Raw genomic sequence first — 19,867 nt, forward strand, 5'->3', positions numbered from 1 at the left:
CAGGGCTCCATATTATAGATCTGATCAAATGCAGAGGTTGGGAACGACGTGTATGTCTTGGCCTCATAATTACCCAGGTGGCCCCTGAGTGTCAAGTTTGAATGACATTGACTTGCTCATTTGAATTTTCTGTGTCCAACAGATATCTGCTAATCACTCTTTTAGAATGATTGCACTGAGCATGTCTTTAGAACTTAAAGGCAACTGTACCAGCATTCCCTTTCCATGAGGAGTACACAGAGATGGTATTCTTCCCTTCATTCATAGCAGAACACTTAGCACTTTTCTTTTCGACTCCAAAATGAAAAAAACAAACCTTGATGTAGTATATAATAATGAAATAGTGATGTCTGAAAGGAGGCATTTTCCATTGCCATGGGTTGGCCACACACTCCCAGCTAAGGAGAACACTCAAGTCTATTTAGCACCATTGGTAGAGAGCATCTGTTTAGAAATTTTAATCAGGTTGGGGGGAACAAAAAAACTGAGGAATTCTAACATGGCCCATATAAATAGATAAAGTTTGTCTCATGAATAAGTCTATTTGTCCAACATATACGTTGTGTATATTTGCTTCTTTTGAAGTCCTTGTTCCCTGTTTATCTGCATTTATCTAACCCATCCCATTTTTCAAGGTCCAGGTTGGGACTTAGAATCTTCCTTCTGTAATTCCTCTGTAATTTCAAGAGATTGTCGCTCTTCTGAGTGGCACATTGCTCCTTTGTCTTCATATAAAACATTGGACAGTAATATTTTATTGTGTTTTTATTATGAAAGCAACTCTACTTAATAAAGGCAACATAAAAGCCTAGAGAAAAAAGAGAAAGTGCAAAGAAAAATATGATTCATAATTCTATCATCATATTTCTTTCCAGTATCTTTTTTTTGTTGCATATTTTTTCACATAAGTATCATGCAAGCTTCACACTACTGGGCATCAAAGTGATTAACTAGCATCCTAAGCTCTTGCTTGTTGTTGAGAGACATACATTTAAGTGGTGCACAAGCATTGTCTTGGATCTACACCAATGAGAATCTGTTTGCATCTCCTACTCTATGCAGACTGTAGTTCTTTCTGACACAGAGGATTTAACTTCCACGATCATGAGCACAGTGCCAATCATTCATCTTTACACAGAGGCCAAGGAGGGGAGAACCAGTGACTCAATTCGCAGCCTGAATTTTCTTGAGCAAACTGGAGGGGAGCAGATCCATAGCACTCAAAGATGGCATTTGGAAAACAGTGCATAAGCAAGGACTTTGACGTGGTAATTAGAGCTCTAACACAAGACACAGACATTTCAGGAAACAGCAAAATGTGAGGCAAGAAACAAGGGACGTACAGTCCAGACCTAGTGCCTTAGCCTCTGAGGTTAAGAGTTACCACCATTTCTCTTATAAGCAAGAAATAGAATTATCTCAGAATTACCATCCTTTCAATTATTTTGCATGTAACAAACTACATGAACCGTATAAAGCTCTCATTTTGGAGCATTTGTTCAATCACTCACAACAAATACATCTGTGCTACTTTATAAAATTCTGAGTTGATTCCTGTTTGCATTTTTTATATAAAACACTGACACTTGAGTAAGAAAACCAGGTAAGGATTTTCCTGAAATAGTTCTAACTGAGTATGTTGGATGTTTCGATTTTATTGTTATCTAATTCTTCATGTGTCACCTATTACATTGTAAATTTCATTTTTACATGTTGTTATGTCTCTTCCACTGCCTAGAACAAACTGTGGGAAGGTTCTCAATAAATGTTTTCAGTGTCTTTTAGATTTATTTTTGTGAAAGTAAAGAAATCACACGCCATTTTACTCTGAGGTTCTTTTTAGAGCCTTCGAGAAAATTATCAACACAGTCCTCTAGTGTTGCCTTCCAAAACTGGTCTCTGCTCCATTCTTGCTGTAGCTCTCATCTTCATCTTCCCACTGCTGGTCTGTTGCTAGAGTTTTTTTAATGTGGTCTGAATGTGTTTTTCCTATTCTGTCTGCACATATCCTTCAATGTCAGTTTTCTTTAACAACGATCTTTTTTTTAATCATGTCTACATCAACAGGAAGGAAATGTCATAACCTATTCTGCCATACTACCATACTATAGAAAAGAACGTGCAGAAGTTAAAGAAAGGAGACTTGGAGTCCATTGCAGTCATTTTCTTTGGTCTTGGTTGCTATTTAGACTTCAAAACTCTGTTCCACAATCACATCAAAAGTGCCTCTGATCCACGATTTCAGCAAAGAAATTCTACTTAGTCCTTCAGACTCTAATTACAATGACATGAGAAATGTGCTAGAAACATTTTTTGTCCCTTTTACCTCCATGATTATTTAGCAAATGTTTCTGTAAAAAGGGCACGTGAACTCACAATATTGATCTTACACTTACACGTGATTAAGCACTTGTTAGTTTATACAAAAGCCAGCCGGAAACCAGGGAAGGGGGCTATCAGACAAAGCATTTTAAGTTCCTTGCATATTTTAGGAAGAAAGTTAAGACATACTAAGCCACATTAGACACTTTTAAGATAAATTTTTACAGCAAAATTTCAAGATAACTGTCAACATAGAGGTAGACTCTAAAAGATTTCAAAACCAGTGGAGAAAAGAATGGAATAAGAAGATGAAAATCTCAATCCAAAAGTAGGCAGGAAGGAATAGCAGAAGGAGCATAGAACAAACTGGACAGGAATAAAGCACAAAGATGTAGAAATAAGCAAAATTGGAAAAGATTGTCAGATTGCATCGAAAAAATTAAAAATCAAGGTAAGTGTTCTTTACGAGACAAAGCTAAAATAAAATGTTGAAAGTAAAAGAAAAATATTTATAATAATATATTTTTATAAATATTATATTTATAAATAATAACTAAAAGTTACTATAAAAAGATTCAGTTCACTTTGTTCTACTAACAGTAACTGAAGAAGAAATAATATAGCCACCATTATCTCAGAGAATTCAGAATAGCTTCCTAATTAAAAAATTAGTAAGAAGTAATTAAGAACCTGGAAGTTGAGAAACAGAATTAACAAACTTGATTTATGGAGGAGTCCTGGTGGCACAGTGGTTAATTATTTAGCTGCTCACCAAAAGGTTGGCCGTTTGAATCCACCAGGTGCTCCTTGGAAACCCTATGGGGCAGTTCTACTGCGTCCTATAGGGTCACTATGAGTCGGAATCGACTTGCTGGCAATGGGTTTGTTTTGTTTTGTTTTCAGAGAACTTTGTACCCCACAACCAGAGAACCCATATTCGTCTTCAGTACATATGGTATGATTTCAACAATGACCTACTCATTAGCGCTTACAAGACATTTTATTTGTTTATCTCCTTCTATTTAAAGTATACCAGCTACTGGCTATGTTACCAAGTCCCGAACTTAAGATTCCTTCCTCTGAGTATGTGTAAAAAATGTATTCTAACAAATTAGTTATTGTAAACCATAGGATGCTGAATTCCAAATTTCTGCATATGTGTGTTGTAACTTATCATTTTCTGAAGGAATGAGAAGATATTTTACCTTGAATTAAAGTAATATTTCTTAATGTCTGAGAGTGTTCCCAGTCTTTCAGTCTGAGGTCATTAGTGATGTTATTCAATAGTTTCATTTCTCCTTTTATTTCCTGTTCCAAATGTGCGTGTTCTTCTTTCATAGACATGATTTCTGCTGATGTGTTGTACACATGCTCCTCTAACTTTCTCATTTCCTGAAAGACACGGCAAGCATCCACAATCTGCGTTACATGCCTAATTATCAAATGTGTAATTAAAAAAAAAAAATCCTTGAAAATTCAAGTTTTAAAAAATAAATAATACTACAGAAATAGCATGAAATAAGAATACAGAAATTAGAAAACCTTAAGAATAGGATGGTTTAGTTCTGATACATTTCCTCTTTTGACGAAATGACTGAATGTTCTACACTCCTCCCTAAAGAAGTGGAACACATCTGTTATGCTTCTATTCTCTAATACAAATATCAAAATACTAAAAAATTAAAATCTTTCCGAATAGTTTGTAACTTATTTTGAGGTGAAATTTGTTCATATGGTTACTTACAGTGGCAACATATTCCTATGCTGTGACTATAACTTATTTATGCATTAAACTGTTTTATAATAACCAGACTTTACTACCATAATTCTCAGTAGTACTGAACATTAAGAATAACTTGATGTTTTCATATAGATACTTATTTTGTGCATATTTATATGCATCCAAATATACATTCGTAGAGTGACAATAAGACAGAAGATAATACTATGTTCTAGATAATGGTTTTATATTTCACTCAATAATAATGTTAAAGGATATTTTATTATTATTAGAGACAGAATATTTTATTATTAGATATTGCCTTATTTTCGGTAACTTAATGGTATTCAATAACTTAATGGTAGTTTGAGATTTCTATTGATAAGCGTCTTGAGCTGTGCATTTTTTTAATAAACAATTTTAAACAATGCTTCAGTGAACACTATTCCATATATTTTTACATATTTGTACAAGTGGTTCTATATGACAGCTTCCCGGAAGTGAATTTGATCAAAAGGACTAAACATTAAAGTTTTTGCTCAGTATTGCCACATTGTCCTTCAAATGCATAGAACTAATTTTTTACATACTAACTGCATAGGAGTGACTATTGACTCAAATACTAGGTGCCATCACTCTAAGTTTACGTGGTAATAGAGATCTAGCATAAATCATTGCTATTTACTTTGCTTTTCAAATTGTAATGACCTTAAGCATTCAGCCATAACGTTCTGGCAACTTATATTTTTATTACTTTTCCTCTTAGGTCCTTTGCTGGGCTTTCTCTTGGGGGTGACTTGGGCTTTCTCTTTCATATATACCAAACCTTCTAATTTCTTCTAGTTATGTTTTCTGCCTCTTTATTCTATTTTTAGTCCATCCTCAATCTTCATGATATGCTTTATTCTTTTATACTTATTTCTGAGTTTAACTGTGGATGGATTCTCATTTCCCATTCACATGCAGAAATAAACCAGTGGTGTTGGTTCCTTAATCCAGGTGTGAAGAGAAAATTACACTCTCCTGGACAGGACTGGACAAGTTGAGGTGAGAGGATCAAGGCAATGCTGGTGTCAAACCTTTGGAAAGACATGAAAGTAAATCCAGACTGGCCTTTTTCAGTGTCACTCTCTGGAAGCAGGGTCTCACTCATTTTTACTGCCCCAACTGTATCTTTTGCACCCACAATCTTGCTCTAGTTTAGACTATCTCCTCTTTACGTGATCATTTTGCATTTTCCATATGATATGGTAATACAGTAAAAGTGAATTAGTCAACATGGATGTTTGTAGGGCAAAGCAAAATGATAAATCCTAAATCTAGGTGGCTATAAATTGCTATAGCTATGTTGTAGTTCTAGGTATACACAGAGCAGAGAAGAAGGAGAAGTGGTTTTGCTACCTACCCACTGCCACTGAGTAGATTCTGAGTCACAGTGGCCCTATAGGACAGAGTAGAGCTGCCCCACAAGGTTTCCAAGGAGCAGCTGGTGGATTTGAACTGCTGACCGTTTTGTTAGCAGCTGAAAGCTTAACCACTGCTCCACCAGGGCCCTGTCTGCTACCTAAACCAACCAAACCAAACCCATTGGCATTGAGTCTCATTCATAGTGGCCCTACAGGACAGAGTAGAACTGCCCCCAAAGAGTTTCCAAGGAATGCCTGGTGGATTCCAACTGCCAGCCACCTTTTGGTTAGCAGCCGTAGCTCTTAACCACTATGCCACCAGGGTTTCCTTCTGCTACCTAGAACCCAGGAATCCCCTATATTTTTCATCCTTAAATCCAAGGCTGCCCTTTTATTCCCTTTTCTGGAAGCGTCATGTGGTGCTCACATTAGCCAGATTTCACTTGAAATAATTTTTGCTGGAAGGAGGAAAAGTGCATTTGATTTTTAAAAAATTCTGCACAGCATTCATACACCTGCCCCATCCTCCATGCCATTGGCTCGTCTGGAAATAAAGCCATGGATTTCACAGTCTTACAATCCTTCCCATGAAGAATGGACGAGATTGATTCTACCCATGGCTTTCATTTCGTGCCAGTGTTCTTTTTTTCTTCCAACTTAATGTTTGGCTTGCTCTTGATAAGCATTGTTCTGGTATTATTGATAAGCCTTTACTTCAAACAGCAGTGACTCCAGCATTCATTTATTTATCCCTACATTAGGCTAAAGGTTTAAAGATGAATAAGGTTCTTCAGGCAGTAGGGATGTGAGTCCGTCCCAATGCATACACTGACACTCACCTCATTTCCAAATCTCTACAAGTGACTACTGTCTTTAAAAATAATTAGCTTTAGAAGTTCCACCATTTCCTGTACCTCCCTCGTGCTGGAACACCCTCCAAAACATAAGCGCAATCGAACCACACTCCAACAGATGACTGATCTCCAGATGTTGATTATTTCTATTAGTTATCATTTTGAACATATTCACAATTTCCTCTGCTTTCCAAGTGGTCTCCATCTTAGTGCGATATCTAAAATCTGAATTTATGTGGGCTCACAGACATTTCATCACCTCTGCTGGATGTGGGACACTCCCACCATCAAATATGTCCTTGTTTTCCCATCTGGTCCTCTTCTGTCCACCACCCCATCTCACTGCCCCTCTGACCCTGTATCTACATAAAGTAATATGTCTTCTCCCTCCCTTTCCCTCTCAATGCAGTCAATGTCTACTCCCGTAACTGATGTTTCTCTTTCATTTTCTCCCACCTCCCTCAACCCTAGGGACAGTTTCTTCTTTGTGCATTTTCTCTAAACCTCTGGTAACCTCAGTCCCTGACATCCCAATAGCATCTGATAAGCTTAGATACTTATTAAGGGTTTGAGAAACACCAACAGATTTTGGAAGCTGTGACATGGAATAGAAATAGAATGACAAGGTTGGTGTTAGAATAAATTTCACTGTCAGGAACCCCATATTTAAATAGCAATGTCATTGTCGTGTGACTCAATGAGATGTGGACCATGCAAGGAATCAAAAATTCTCAGTGGTTTTACCTGTCAATTCATAATGAAGGAGAATTTTCTTTCTGTTCTTTAGCTTTTTAATCTTGTTCTCCAGTCACTAATTCAATTAATTTTCATCTGATGTTATAACTTTGGATGCTTATATTTGCTCTATAAGTGGCATCCATTTTTTAAAATCACTATTGTGTAATTGTGAATCTGCACAGAAAACTCTACTAATTCAGAACATATCCATTGTGGTAAATCTACTATAAATATACCAGCACTACTTATTCTATGAGGGAAGTTTATATGTTTTGCATGATCCTAGGTATTACGTATTTTGTAATATGAAGATATTTTTTCATTTGAGTGATAAAGTTTTAATCATGTGTATTTTTTATGAAAAATAACAATTATAATTACTTGACAACAAAAATTACAGTTTGAAATAAGTGATTTGCTTCGTAACTTCTTTCTCATTAGTAAAACGTACTTCAGATCTAAACCAGGGTTGGCGGCAGAAGAGTCTAGACCAAGGTCAGCAAATTAGGATCCATGGGCCAAATTCAACCCACAATCTGCTTTTGTAAATAAAGATTTATTGGCACATAGCTTCGCACATTTGTTTACAGATTGACCATGGCTGCTTTAGTACTACAGGGACAGAGTTGAGTATTTGCGACAGAGACTGTATGGCCCACAAAGCCTAAAATATTTAATATCTGGTAATTTACAAATAAACTCTGCTAGTCACTGGTGCTAGAACATACGCTGCTCTCTTGGCGCCAACGTAAGGGGGTATCTGACCTTTCCACATGGATTGTAATCATGCTGTTCTCACAGCTGTGTTTCTAAATGTTTAATGCATATCATAGCTTGCCTGGAGTGGAAAACTTATTGTGTATTGGATCTGATGATGACAGTTACCATTGCTTACATCATTCAAAATTTAATTCATTCAATATAGATTTTATGCATTTAAAAACATATCTCTTGCAAGTGGCAAAACAAAATTTTAAATTTAGATTTTGTAGGTATCCATGTGAATAAGGTTTCCATTCTTTGATGAAGAAGAAGTCATCAAAAGGGTCTGTTGTAAAATTCACAAATGAGTGCCTAACTCTACAGATCCACTCAGATAATCTAAAGTTTATGATTTAGTTATGCAATTTAATGAAGAAATCTGACCATATTTACAACATTATAATACCCAAAGTCTATATCCAATGTGGGGAAAGAGTCCTGGGGAAGTCACTAGGTAAATTCATTTGACACTTTTTAGTAAGGTTGCCGGAGGAGTAAATAGGATGATGTTGAGACATGGTTTACAACTCTTACTTTCCTGAACTGCCTGAGGAGACAGGATCAGCTGAATATATTCATTCCTAGCATGCCACCTTCCAATACAAAAAACCTTACCTCTTCTTGTTTAAATGTGTCCTCTTGAACTTTGCCACTCAGTGTTTCTATCTTGAGCTGTAAATCAATCAGCGTGGCATTCAGGCTCATTAAGGACTTGGAGATTTCATCTATTGCATTTCCATGTCCATTCACTGAGGAAACTAAGGTACTTAGCTGGAAAAGGACATCATTAAATCTTTGATCAGTTGTCACGCTGAAATTCTGGAAACGCTCCAAGTCTATAAGGTTGGTTTCCATATCTGCAATATAGTGGATTCTCTTCTCCAGGATATTCACGCGTTCCATAACAATTTCTTGAAACCTCGTTTCATCTTGGCTGTCATTTCCTTTTCCAAGGAGACTTTGAGATACACCATTTGTATTAACTGAACCAACTGTGCAATTTTTCATTTCCCACTTCAGGAGTTGAGCTGCATATTTAATTGAAAATAAAGTGTTATGGCTGTATTCTTACATGTATACACCATTTACTTCCATACCATTCCTATCCATTCTGTATCATTCCTTACCATTTTGTATGATTCCATTCCATTCCATTTCCCCACAAAATTTTGAATGCGATCCTAAATCAAGTATTCATATTAAATACACAATGTGGGACCCACACTAGGCATATTACCTAGAGAGAAACAGCTCCCTTTCCTACTTTACATTGGAATTTATTCCAGGAGCCTTTCTTTTTTTTCTCAATTGCTGCTTGCATGAATCTTCCAGAACATTGCATCTGGCTTGGCTAGTTAGAGAAAATTCTACAGATTGTGGCGAACCTTGTAGCTTATCCCATGAGACTGTTAGGATAAAATGAGATAGTGCTTAACATGGTCTCTGAAGTAAACGTGTCAAGTATGTGAGTTATTATGAAAATGAATGATAACAATGATGGAAAAAACAATATGTAGTAAAAATAGTAGTGTTCTTCACTGTAGGGCTAAAATGTCTGCTCCTCCTGTCCCGTAACAGGAGCTGGCAGAGAACTGCCGTGTTCAGTTTACATAGGCCTAATTCTAGTTGATGGGGAAGGAAATTGGGCTGTAATTTTTTCACTTAAAGATATATTTTTCTTCCAAAAGCAAGGGAGTTTCCTGAATAAACTGAATGCTTTGAAGGTCAGCAAAGCAGGGGCAGGGGTTCGGGGACTATGGCTTCAGGAGACATCTAAGTCAATTGGCAAAATAAAATCTATTAAAAAAACATTCTGCATTCCACTTTGAAGTGTGGCATCTGCGATTTTAAACGCTAGCAAGCAGCCATCTAAGATGCATCAATGATTCTAACCCACCTTGAACAAAGAAGAATGAAGAACACCAAGCTCACAAGGCAATTATGAGCCCGAGAGACAGAAAGGGCTACATGAACTAGAGACTACATCATCCTGAGACCAGAAGAACTAGATGGTGCCCGGCCACAACTGATGACTGCCCTGACAGGGAACATGACAGAGAACCCCTGAGGGAGCAGGAGAACAGTGGGTTGCAGACCCCAAATTCTCATAAAAAGACCAGACTTAATGGTCTGACTGAGACTAGAAGGATCCCGGCAGTCAAGGTCCCCAAACCTTCTGTAGGCCTGGGACAGGAACCATTCCCGAAGCCAACTTGTCAGACATGGATTGGACTGGACAATGGGTTGGAGAGAGATGCTGACGAAGAGTGAGCTACTTGTACCATGTGGACACTTGAGACTATGTTAGCATCTCCTGTCTGGTGGGGAGATGGGAGGGTAGAGGGGGTTAGAAACTGGCAAAATGGTCACGAAAGGTGAGACTGGAAGGAGGGAGCGGGCTGACTCATTAGGGGGAGAGTAAATGGGAGTATGTAGTAAGGTGTATATAAGTTTATATGTGAGAGACTGACTTGATTTGTAAACTTTCACATAAAGCACAATAAAAATTATTTTAAAAAAGATATATTTTTCTGAAAGTTCTTTGCTTATAAAACACATATCAATAGCAGAACTCTTTAGAGAAAACTCATTATTTGAATAAAATAAAATTACCATTAATCTCATCATCTTGAGGTAAACTCTATTAACATTTTGGCTCTGTTTCTGCTATCATATTCATCTTATAAAAACAACATTATGTTTTATATACAATTTGGAAGCTACTTTTAAATTTAATCCTGTATAATAAATATTTTCATGTTATTTAATGTCTGTAAAATTGATTTTATTAATTGCATTTCAGTCTATGTATGATCAACCAGAATTTATTTAACAATACCCCAACATTTAGTTTGTTGCTATTTTCACTAATTTAGTCAATGTTTTCATGAACAATCTTGTAGCTAACTATTTTCTGAAGAAAAAAATTATTAAATGGAATTTTGGGGACATGCTGAGCTGCTGATACGTATTTCCAAATGGGCATGTGTTCTCCAAATAAGCTAACGATTCTGCTGAAAGCCTCTATAGTAATATAGGGACATTAACCTCTCAGATAAAAATAGCCCATAATTATGCACAATAAAGAAAATGTTGAACACTATTGCTTAATCAGTGATTAGGTTAGGATTTTGTTGTTCTTCCGTATTTCTATATACCCAAAAATAAACCTGTTGCCATTGAGTTGATTTGGGTTCATAGCGACCCTATAGGACCGAGTAGAACTGCTCCCCCAACCCCCATAGTGTTTCCAAGGAGCAGCTGGTGGATTCAAACTGCTGACCTTTTGGGTAGTAGCCCTAGCTTTTAACCGCTGCATCACCAGGGTTCCATAGCTCCATATATTTCTCTATATTTGTACTTTTTTAAATCTACACATTAAGTTTGCCACATTAGATTTCCTTATTTAGCCATTATTATGAAAAGGATAACTTCATGTGGTTTAAAATAATCTGTATATACAACTATGCCTGAATCTGTTGGTTTTCTTAATAAAAATGATATAGCAATAGTACCAGCTTTATAGGCTTTTGAGAATTACAAATATGTATAGGTTTTTGAGATAACAAATAAGAAACAGTTCCAGCCTTAGCTTCAGGCATCAGTTATATAAATGAGAGCTTGGCATTTAGGCAGGAACAAACTACCTGGCTTTGGAATCTAGCTCTGCCCCTCAGTCATTAGCTGGGTTCCTCTGAGCAAGTTACCAATCCTCTCCTTGCTTATGTTTCCTCAAAGTAATAAAAGTAATGGTGGCTCTTGGGACTGAATGAGATCAAGTGTGTATATCACATAAACACAACCCTGATTGGCACATATTAGAACTCTTTTTAAAGTGCCTTATATGAAGTGCCTTGTATACACAATCTGTATGCTGAGCAAATAATCCAAGAAACTGGACTATATGAAGAAGAATGGGGCATCATGATTGGAGGAAGACTTATTGACAACCTGAGATATGCAGATGATACAACCTTGCTTGCTGAAAGTGAAGAGGACATGAAGCACTGGCTGATGAAGATCAAAGACCACAGCCATCAGTACAGATTATGCCTCAACATAAAGAAAACAAAAATCCTCACAACTGGACAAATAAGCAACATCATGATAAATGGGGGAAAGATTGAAGTTGTCAAGGATTTCGTTTTACTTGGATGCATGATCAACAGCCATGGAAGCAGCAGCCAAGAAATTAAAAGATGCATTAAATTGGGCAAATCTACTGCAAACGACCTCTTTAAAGTGTTGAAAAGCAAAGATATTACCTTGAAGTCTAAGGTGCACCTGACCTAAGCCATGGTATTTTCAGTCACATCATATGGATGCGAAAGCTGGACAATGAATAAGTAAGACTGAAGAACTGACACCTTTGAATTGTAGTGTTGGCAAAAAATATTGAATATGCCATGGACTGGCAAAAGAACAAATCTGCCTTGGAAGAAGTACAACCAGAATGTTCCTTAGAAGCAAAAGGATGGCAAGACTGCATCTTACATACTTTGGACATGTTGTCTGGAAGGGTTAGTTCCTGGAGAAGGACATCATACTTGGTAAAATACAGGGTCAGTGGAAAAGACGAAGACCCTCAATGAGATCGATTGACAGAGTGGCTGCAACAAGGACTCAGGCGTAACGATTGTGGGCATGGCTAGGGACCAAACCGTGTTTTGTTCTGTTATACAGAGGGTCACTATGAGTTGGAACTGACTTGACGGCACCTAACAACAACAACAACATAAAGATTACACCTTGAAATCTCTATGGGCAGTCCTACTCTGTCCTATAGGGTCACTATGGATCGGAAACGACCTGACCGCAAGTTTTTTTTTTGTATATATGAAAGTTACTGGCTAGTTGACTCGAATTCATGGCGATCCCATGTATGTCAGAGTAGAACTGTGTTCCATAGGGATGTCAGTGGCTGAATTTTTGAAAGTACCTCACCAGACCTTTCTTGCAAGGTGCCTCTGGGTAGACTCGAACCTCCAAGCTTTTGGTTAGCAGCTGAGCATGTTAACACTTTCGCCACCGAGGAGCTCCTATCATGTAAGGTATTCTCTTAATTATGGAGTCTGCTGTATTCACTACGTTCTCTTAAAGAAGCTGTTTGGTGACTGCTGCTATTGTAGCTGTTATTATAAGAAAAGTATTGTATTATATATGCAATTAAACCCTAACAAAAAAAAATTCTATTATGTTTTTCCAGGTGACCTTCTTTTTAAAGTTAGTTTATTTGTGCTAATAAAACGTGTGTGGTAATATTTTGGAAAGGCCCATGATAGTAATACTCACATATTAAGTGTGTATTTTTTTATACTCCCAAATTTATTGATCAATTGTAAGGATGGCACAAGACTGGGAGTGTTTCATTCTATTTTACACGGGATCGCTATGAGTCAGAACCGGTGCAACAGCACCTATTAACAACAACAATTTATTGATAAGGAGCCCAGGTGGTGCAGTGATTAAGCTCAACAAAAGGTCAGCGGTTCAAACCAACCAGCCGCTCCTTGGGAGAAAGATGTGGCATTCTGCTTCCATAAAGATTTACAGCCTTGGAAACCTTACGAGCAGTTCTTACTCTGTCCTGTAGGGCACTATAAGTTGTAACGGACTCAGTGGCAATTTTTTTTTTTTTTAATTTATGGGTAAATGGGGCATACAAGTGTCTTTCATGATTGTGTATCATCACATTTATTAAGTTCAGTGTAGGGAACACGTCCTGGGTTGGCAGCATCGCTCATGCAGTCATCCTTTCTGTGATTTATTTATTAACCATCTACTATGTGTCAAGTACTACTTTAGGAATCACAGGAACATAAGACTGATTGGGAATGGATTCTGACTTTATCAACCAGAAGCCCAATCCAACAACTTTAAGAAAATTATTTCGAAATTGTTCCTTAAAAAGTTTCTGTTTATGATGATTATTGCATTTTAGGTGGCAGTTAAGAACACAGGCTCTAGGGTCAAACCACTTGGGTTAGCAATTTTGGCCCTGTCCTTTCAAAGCTGTGACCTCAAGTTACTTAATCTTCCTGTGCTTCTAGTTCACCATCTGTATAATCAGATACCAATAGTTAGTGTTTAAATAGTCAAATGAGCTAGCATACATTAAAGCTTAGACAGTTCCTAACACATAATAAGCATTTAATGAGCTTTAGCATTTATTGCAATTAATATTTTTGATTGAATATCTGTGACTTAAGCATCTATAAACCCAATATTGACAACTATAGAAAATTAATATTGTGTAATATCAAAAATATTTTGGGCTTGGATGTTCCCATGCATAGTAGTTTCTATGCTTTACGTAGTTTTATAGTAGTTCCTATGCTAGCCATATTACTCTAATTGCCCACCAGTATAATTTTACTTTCATTGGTAGAAAAAGAACTATATTTCATATGGATACAGCAAATATTTTTCACAGTATGGAATTGGAGGACCTAATTTTATGAAAGTCATGTGACCAAGGGTTTTTATTTAATATCAAGTTCAAAGCAAGTTGATGGTTAAAGGATACATTTTGCTTATAGGTTTAAAAACACAACATTGCTAGTTTCCTCAGACCTTGAGAGAAAACTAATTTAATCCACGCTTTCTTAAAACTTCTTGTTATCGTAAATCTAGGTAAAGAATACCAGAGATCGTATTTTCACATATTCATTTCTTCCATTAATATTGGAGAGAGAGATTGTGTGGCCTTTTGATGGCTTGTGCAAAAAAAGCAGAGAAAGTGTTATTTTGATTCTATAGGTCAATTTACTCTTTCATGTGGGCAATATCTTCTCCCAGTAAAAATTTATTTTGTTTTTAACTAAAGAATCTTCAGTGTTTCCATAACAATTTATAAACATTAATCATAGATTATGTCTTCCTGACATGCGACATTATTATGCTCTAGTATGAAAGCCATCAAGCAGCTTCTTTAAGAAAAGGAAACATGGAGTAGACTTTATAATTAAAATGATACAATTCAATATATAAGAGACTTTAAATTTGAATAGAATATTTTATGTACAATATTTCATTTCACCTACCAATTATCATTTTAAGGATACATTTTATCTAATTTATTTATTTATTTTTTATATCATGTAGAGAGATGTATTACATTTTGGTCACTTTGAAAAATATTGTGATCTACAACTTAAGTAAGACATAAACAGACATTCAGTTGTTTTTCCTCATGCATGATACACAGAGTGGGCTTGTTGCACTGGTGAATCTGGGTGGTTTAATGTGAATTTAAGATTGCAAAATTTTTAGCTTCTTCTCAATCTTACAAGGTACCTATTGCAGTTTTAGGAAAAAAAAAAAAAAAAACTACCTCATATCCATCATTGCCAACCTTAGAACAAAGGTGTTGACTTGGTAACGTTTTCTTATAGCCCAGGGATTTTGAACTTAATCCGAACCCTGAATTCTTTTCAGACTTCTTTCTGGTACTATCTGAAGTTGCAGCATCTGGGGTTGGCTCTGAATGGACCCATGGTCTTCCTGGCTTAGAGCTAATAATCCCCAACAACAGAACATCTTTCAGGTATGCATTTTAAACATCAGAGAAGCATCTAGATAAACAATGTAGGGATAGCTTCAGCTCATCAGGAAGTTAACTGTTTCATGCCAGACACATTAGGTTTTTTTTTTACTTAGGTGACTATATCATTTGTTTGGCCTATTTTTGTTTTTGTTTATTTTTCATGGCCAAAATAGACATTAAATTTTACCTGTGAAAAAACTTTTCCTGGCTAAAGGTATGGCAACTCTGTGTTTGGTGGTGGTTTTTTAATTGGCTCACTCCATTTTGGGATGAAAACTCAATTACCCTGGGAGACAGTAGAGTATAGAGGGTAGGAGTCGGAATTCATGGGTGGGAGTCCTAGTTCTGCTTTTGGGCGGTCTTAGTTTCCTCGTGTGGGTAGTGAGGAACATTGCAGTCTCTGGTCAGGGGGTAGTTGTCGGAGAATAATCTGTGGAAAGCTTATAGTGCCAGGAGTATAGTAAATACTCAAAAATGCTAGTTACTATTACAGTTTTTACTGTCGTTGTTGTCATTATTCCTCTCAGCAGAATTTTGTCTCTGTCTTAAAATATTTTCTTAACTTTCCTCCTAGCAAAGGAGATTTGGCCTTCTATTCAAGAGCATTTTCATGTTAAATTGATGAGTATGCACATGAAAATGAATCTTACTCCCAGGCTATTTCTTGTCAGAGCAAATGGCTGACACTTTAACAGTCACAGAGACGTGGAGAGTTACCCACCAAAAACCCAATGCCATCCAGTCGATTCTGACTGTAACCTATAGTAACCCTATAGGACAGGACAGAGTAGAATTGCCCCATAGGATTTCCAAGGATGTAAATCTGTACAGAGGTTCATTGTCATATCTTTCTCCCGTGGAGCGGCTGATGAATTCAAACTGCCCACCTTTCAGTTAGCAGTGGAGCGTTTTAACCACTGTGCAACCTATACACCCCTGATGAAACCCTCAAATTCATCCCTAATTCAAGCCAGACTCTCCAAAGAGCCATGTACCTGAAGGATGTCAGGTTTAGCCCAAGTAAAATGTTCTATTTTTTTTTTTCCCAGAGAAAATTCATTAGGTTATTTTGAAATACATTTAAATAATAGCCCTATGAAAAATGTGGCCATATAAACTGTAAGACATCGTTGAGGTGTTGGTCATTAGCTTACAAGTTCTCTTCTCTTCAAAGACTCACAGAAGTAATTCTCTCTGCTCTCAGTACTAGAAAAGCTTCTCAGGAAAAAACTGGCTTGCTTTTATATTATGTGTAGGAATTGTTAATTTAAATGACCAGGTTTATGTCTTCAACTGGCACTAGAATACTTATCAAATTTTTGACCTACTGCTAGAAGTATACAGGACTTTAGGGGGTAATTTTTTTTTTTTTGAAATGATCTAATTCATTACATTTTACCTTTACATATCTATATTTTTATCTTACTCTTCTTACTTAGATTTTTAAATCTCTGGTTATATTGCTTCTACCAGGCCTCTTGGAATAAAATGGGAGGCAAACTAAAAATAGGTTCTCATTTATCAGGTAGGAAGCAAAAGGGAGAGTCACAGGAAAAGCCAATACAGGTATCACTACGGATATTTGACTATCCATTAACTAAACATACACGAGAAAGTTACTACTCTCCACAAATTGTACTTGTCTCATTTTTGGCATCAGTTGATAAATTTCAGCATGGGTTCCAACATATGGAAACCTAAATTTTATTCTATGTGTTTCATCTGCCACTTGCCTGTCAGTTTGTCGTACTGTGGTGGCTTGCATGTTGAACCTGGAAGCTATGCCACTGGTATTTCAAATACCAGCAGGGTCACCCATGGTGAACAAGGCATTCCACTCAAAATAGGACTGGGGAGGTGCTTCCTTCTCAAAGTAGAGTCAACTTTAATGATATGAATGGAGTAAAGCTTTTAGGACCTTCATTTGCTGAGGTGGTACCACTCAAAATGAGAAGAAAGAGCTACAAACATCCATTAATAATTGGAAGGTGGAATGTACAAAGCATGAATCTAGGAAAATTGAAAGCTGTCAAAACCAAAATGGAATGCATAAACATCAGTATCCTAGGCATTAATGAGCTGAAATGGACTAGTATTGGCCATTTTGAATTGGACAACCATATGGTCTACTATGCCAGGGATGACAACTTGAAGAGAAATGGTGTTGCATTCATCATCAAAAAGAACATTTCAAGATCTATCCTGAAGTGCAACTCTGTTATTGATAGGATAATATCCATAAGCCAATAAGGAAGACCAGTTAATGTGACTATTATGCACATTTACACACCAACTACTAAGGCCAAAGATGAAGAAATTGAAGATTTTTACCAATATTTATCAAACATGCAATCAAGATCCAGTGATAAGTACTAGTGATTGGAATGCAAAAGTTGGAAACAAAGAAGAATCTGTAGTTGGAAAATATGGTCTTGGTGATAGAAATGACACCAGAGATCACGTCACAGAATTTTGCAAGACCAATGACCTACTTATTGGAAATGCCTTTTTTCAAAACATAAACAACAATTTATACATAGACCGCGAAGATGGAATACTCAAGAATCAAGTAGACTATATCTGTGGAAAGAGACTATGGAGAAGCTGAGTATCATCAGTCAGAACAAGGCCAGGGGTCGACAGCAGAACAGACCATCATTTGCTCAGATCAAGTTCAAGTTGAAGCTGAGGAAAATTAAAACAAATCCACAAGAGCCAAAGTACAACCTTGAGTATATCCCATCAGAATTTAGAGACTATCTCAAGAATAGATAGGATGTACTGAACACTAATGACAAAAGACCAGACGATCTGTAGGATGACATCGAGGACAACACACATGAAGAAAGCAAATGGTCATTAAAAAGACTGGAAAGAAAAAAAAGGCCAAAATGGATGTCAGAAGAGACTGTAAAACTTGCTCTTGAATGTAGAGTAGCTAAAGCTAATAGAAGAAATGATGAAGTAAAAGAGCTGCGCAGAAGATTTCAAAGGCAGCTTGAGAAGACAAAGTAAAGTATTATAATGAAATGTGCAAAGACCTGGAGATAGAAAACCAAAAGGGAAATACACAGCATTTCTCAAGTTGAAAAAACTGGAGAAAAAATTCAAGCCTCGAGTTGCAGTATTGAAGGATTCTATGGGCAAAATATTGAATGACACAGGAAGCATCAGAAGAAGATGGAAGGAATACACAGAGCCATTGTACCAAAAAGAATTGGTCGATGTTCAGCCATTTCAGGAGGTAGCATATGATCAAGAACCAATGGTATTGAAAGAAGAAGTCCAAGCTGTACTGAAGGCACTGGCAAAAAACAAGCCTCCAAGAACTGACAGAGTCCCAACTGAGTTGTTTCAACAAATGGATGCAGCACTGGAAGTGGTTGCTTGTGTATACCAAGAAATTTGGAAAACAGCTAGCTACCTGGCCAACTGATTGGAAGAAATTCATATACTTGCCCATTCCAAAGATGATCCAACAGAATGTGGAAATTATTGAACAATTATGGGTAACATTGCAAGGAATGGGAATTCCAGAACACTTAATTGTGCTCTTGAGGAACCTGTACATAGACCAAGACGCAGTCATTCAAACAGAACAAGGAGATAGTGTGCAGTTTAAAATCAGGAAAGGTGCGCATCAGAGCTGTATGAAAGTATGCTTTCACCATACTCATTCACTCTGTATGCTGAGCAAATAATCTGAGAAGTTGGACTATATGAAGAAGAATGAAGCATGAGGGTTGGAGAAGGTCTCATTAACAACCTGCCTTATGCAGATGACACAACCTTGCTTGCTAAAGGGAAGAGAACTTGAAGCACTTACTGATGAAGATCAAAGACTACAGCCTTCAGTATGGATTACACCTAAACATAAAGAAAATAAAAACCCTCACAGCTGGACCAATAAGCAACATCATGATAAACAGAGAAAAGATTGAAGTTGTGAAGGATTTTCATTTTACTTGGATCCACAATAAACACCCATGGAAGCAGCAGTTAAGAAATCAGACGATGTGTTGCATTGGGAAAATCTGCTGCAAAAGACCTCTTTAAAGTGTTAAAAAGCAAAGATGTCACTTTGAGGACTAAGGTGCACCTGACCCAAGCCATGGTGTTTTCCATTGCTTTATATGCATGTGAAAGCTGGACAATGAAAAAGGAAGACTTAAGAAGAATGATGCCTTTGAATTATGGTGTTGGTGGAGAATATTGTATATACCATGGACTGACAGAAGAATGAACAAGTCTGCCTTGGAAGAAGCACAACCAGAATGCTCCTTAGAAGTGAGGATGGCAAGACTTCATCTTGTGTACTTTGGACGTTTTATTAGGAGGGACCAGTACCTAAAGAAGTATACATCATGCTTGGTAAAGTAGAGGGTCAGCAAAAGGAGGACAATCCTCAATGAGATGGACTGAGATGGACAATCCTCAATGAGTGGGTGCAACAATGGGCTCAAACGTGGTACAAACTGTGAAGATGATGCATGACCAGGCAGTGTTTCATTTTGTTGTA

The 19,867-nt window shown here is 36.9% G+C and overlaps 1 protein-coding gene across 2 annotated transcripts in view; it reads right to left on the reverse strand.

Moving 5' to 3' along the window:
• The window catches only part of MSR1 (macrophage scavenger receptor 1), an 85,628-nt gene that overhangs the window by 53,076 nt on the left and 12,685 nt on the right, over positions 1-19,867 (reverse strand). For both annotated transcript variants that reach the window (XM_023551163.2, XM_023551162.2), the window contains exons 4-5: positions 8,418-8,830; positions 3,528-3,714 (exon numbers count right to left, since the gene is read on the reverse strand). In XM_023551163.2, coding sequence (XP_023406931.2) covers positions 3,528-3,714; positions 8,418-8,830 — 600 coding nt within the window. The remainder of the gene's footprint in view (positions 1-3,527; positions 3,715-8,417; positions 8,831-19,867) is intronic.

This window comes from Loxodonta africana, chromosome 19 (genome assembly GCF_030014295.1).
Source record: "Loxodonta africana isolate mLoxAfr1 chromosome 19, mLoxAfr1.hap2, whole genome shotgun sequence".
Classification (NCBI taxonomy): domain Eukaryota; kingdom Metazoa; phylum Chordata; class Mammalia; order Proboscidea; family Elephantidae; genus Loxodonta; species Loxodonta africana.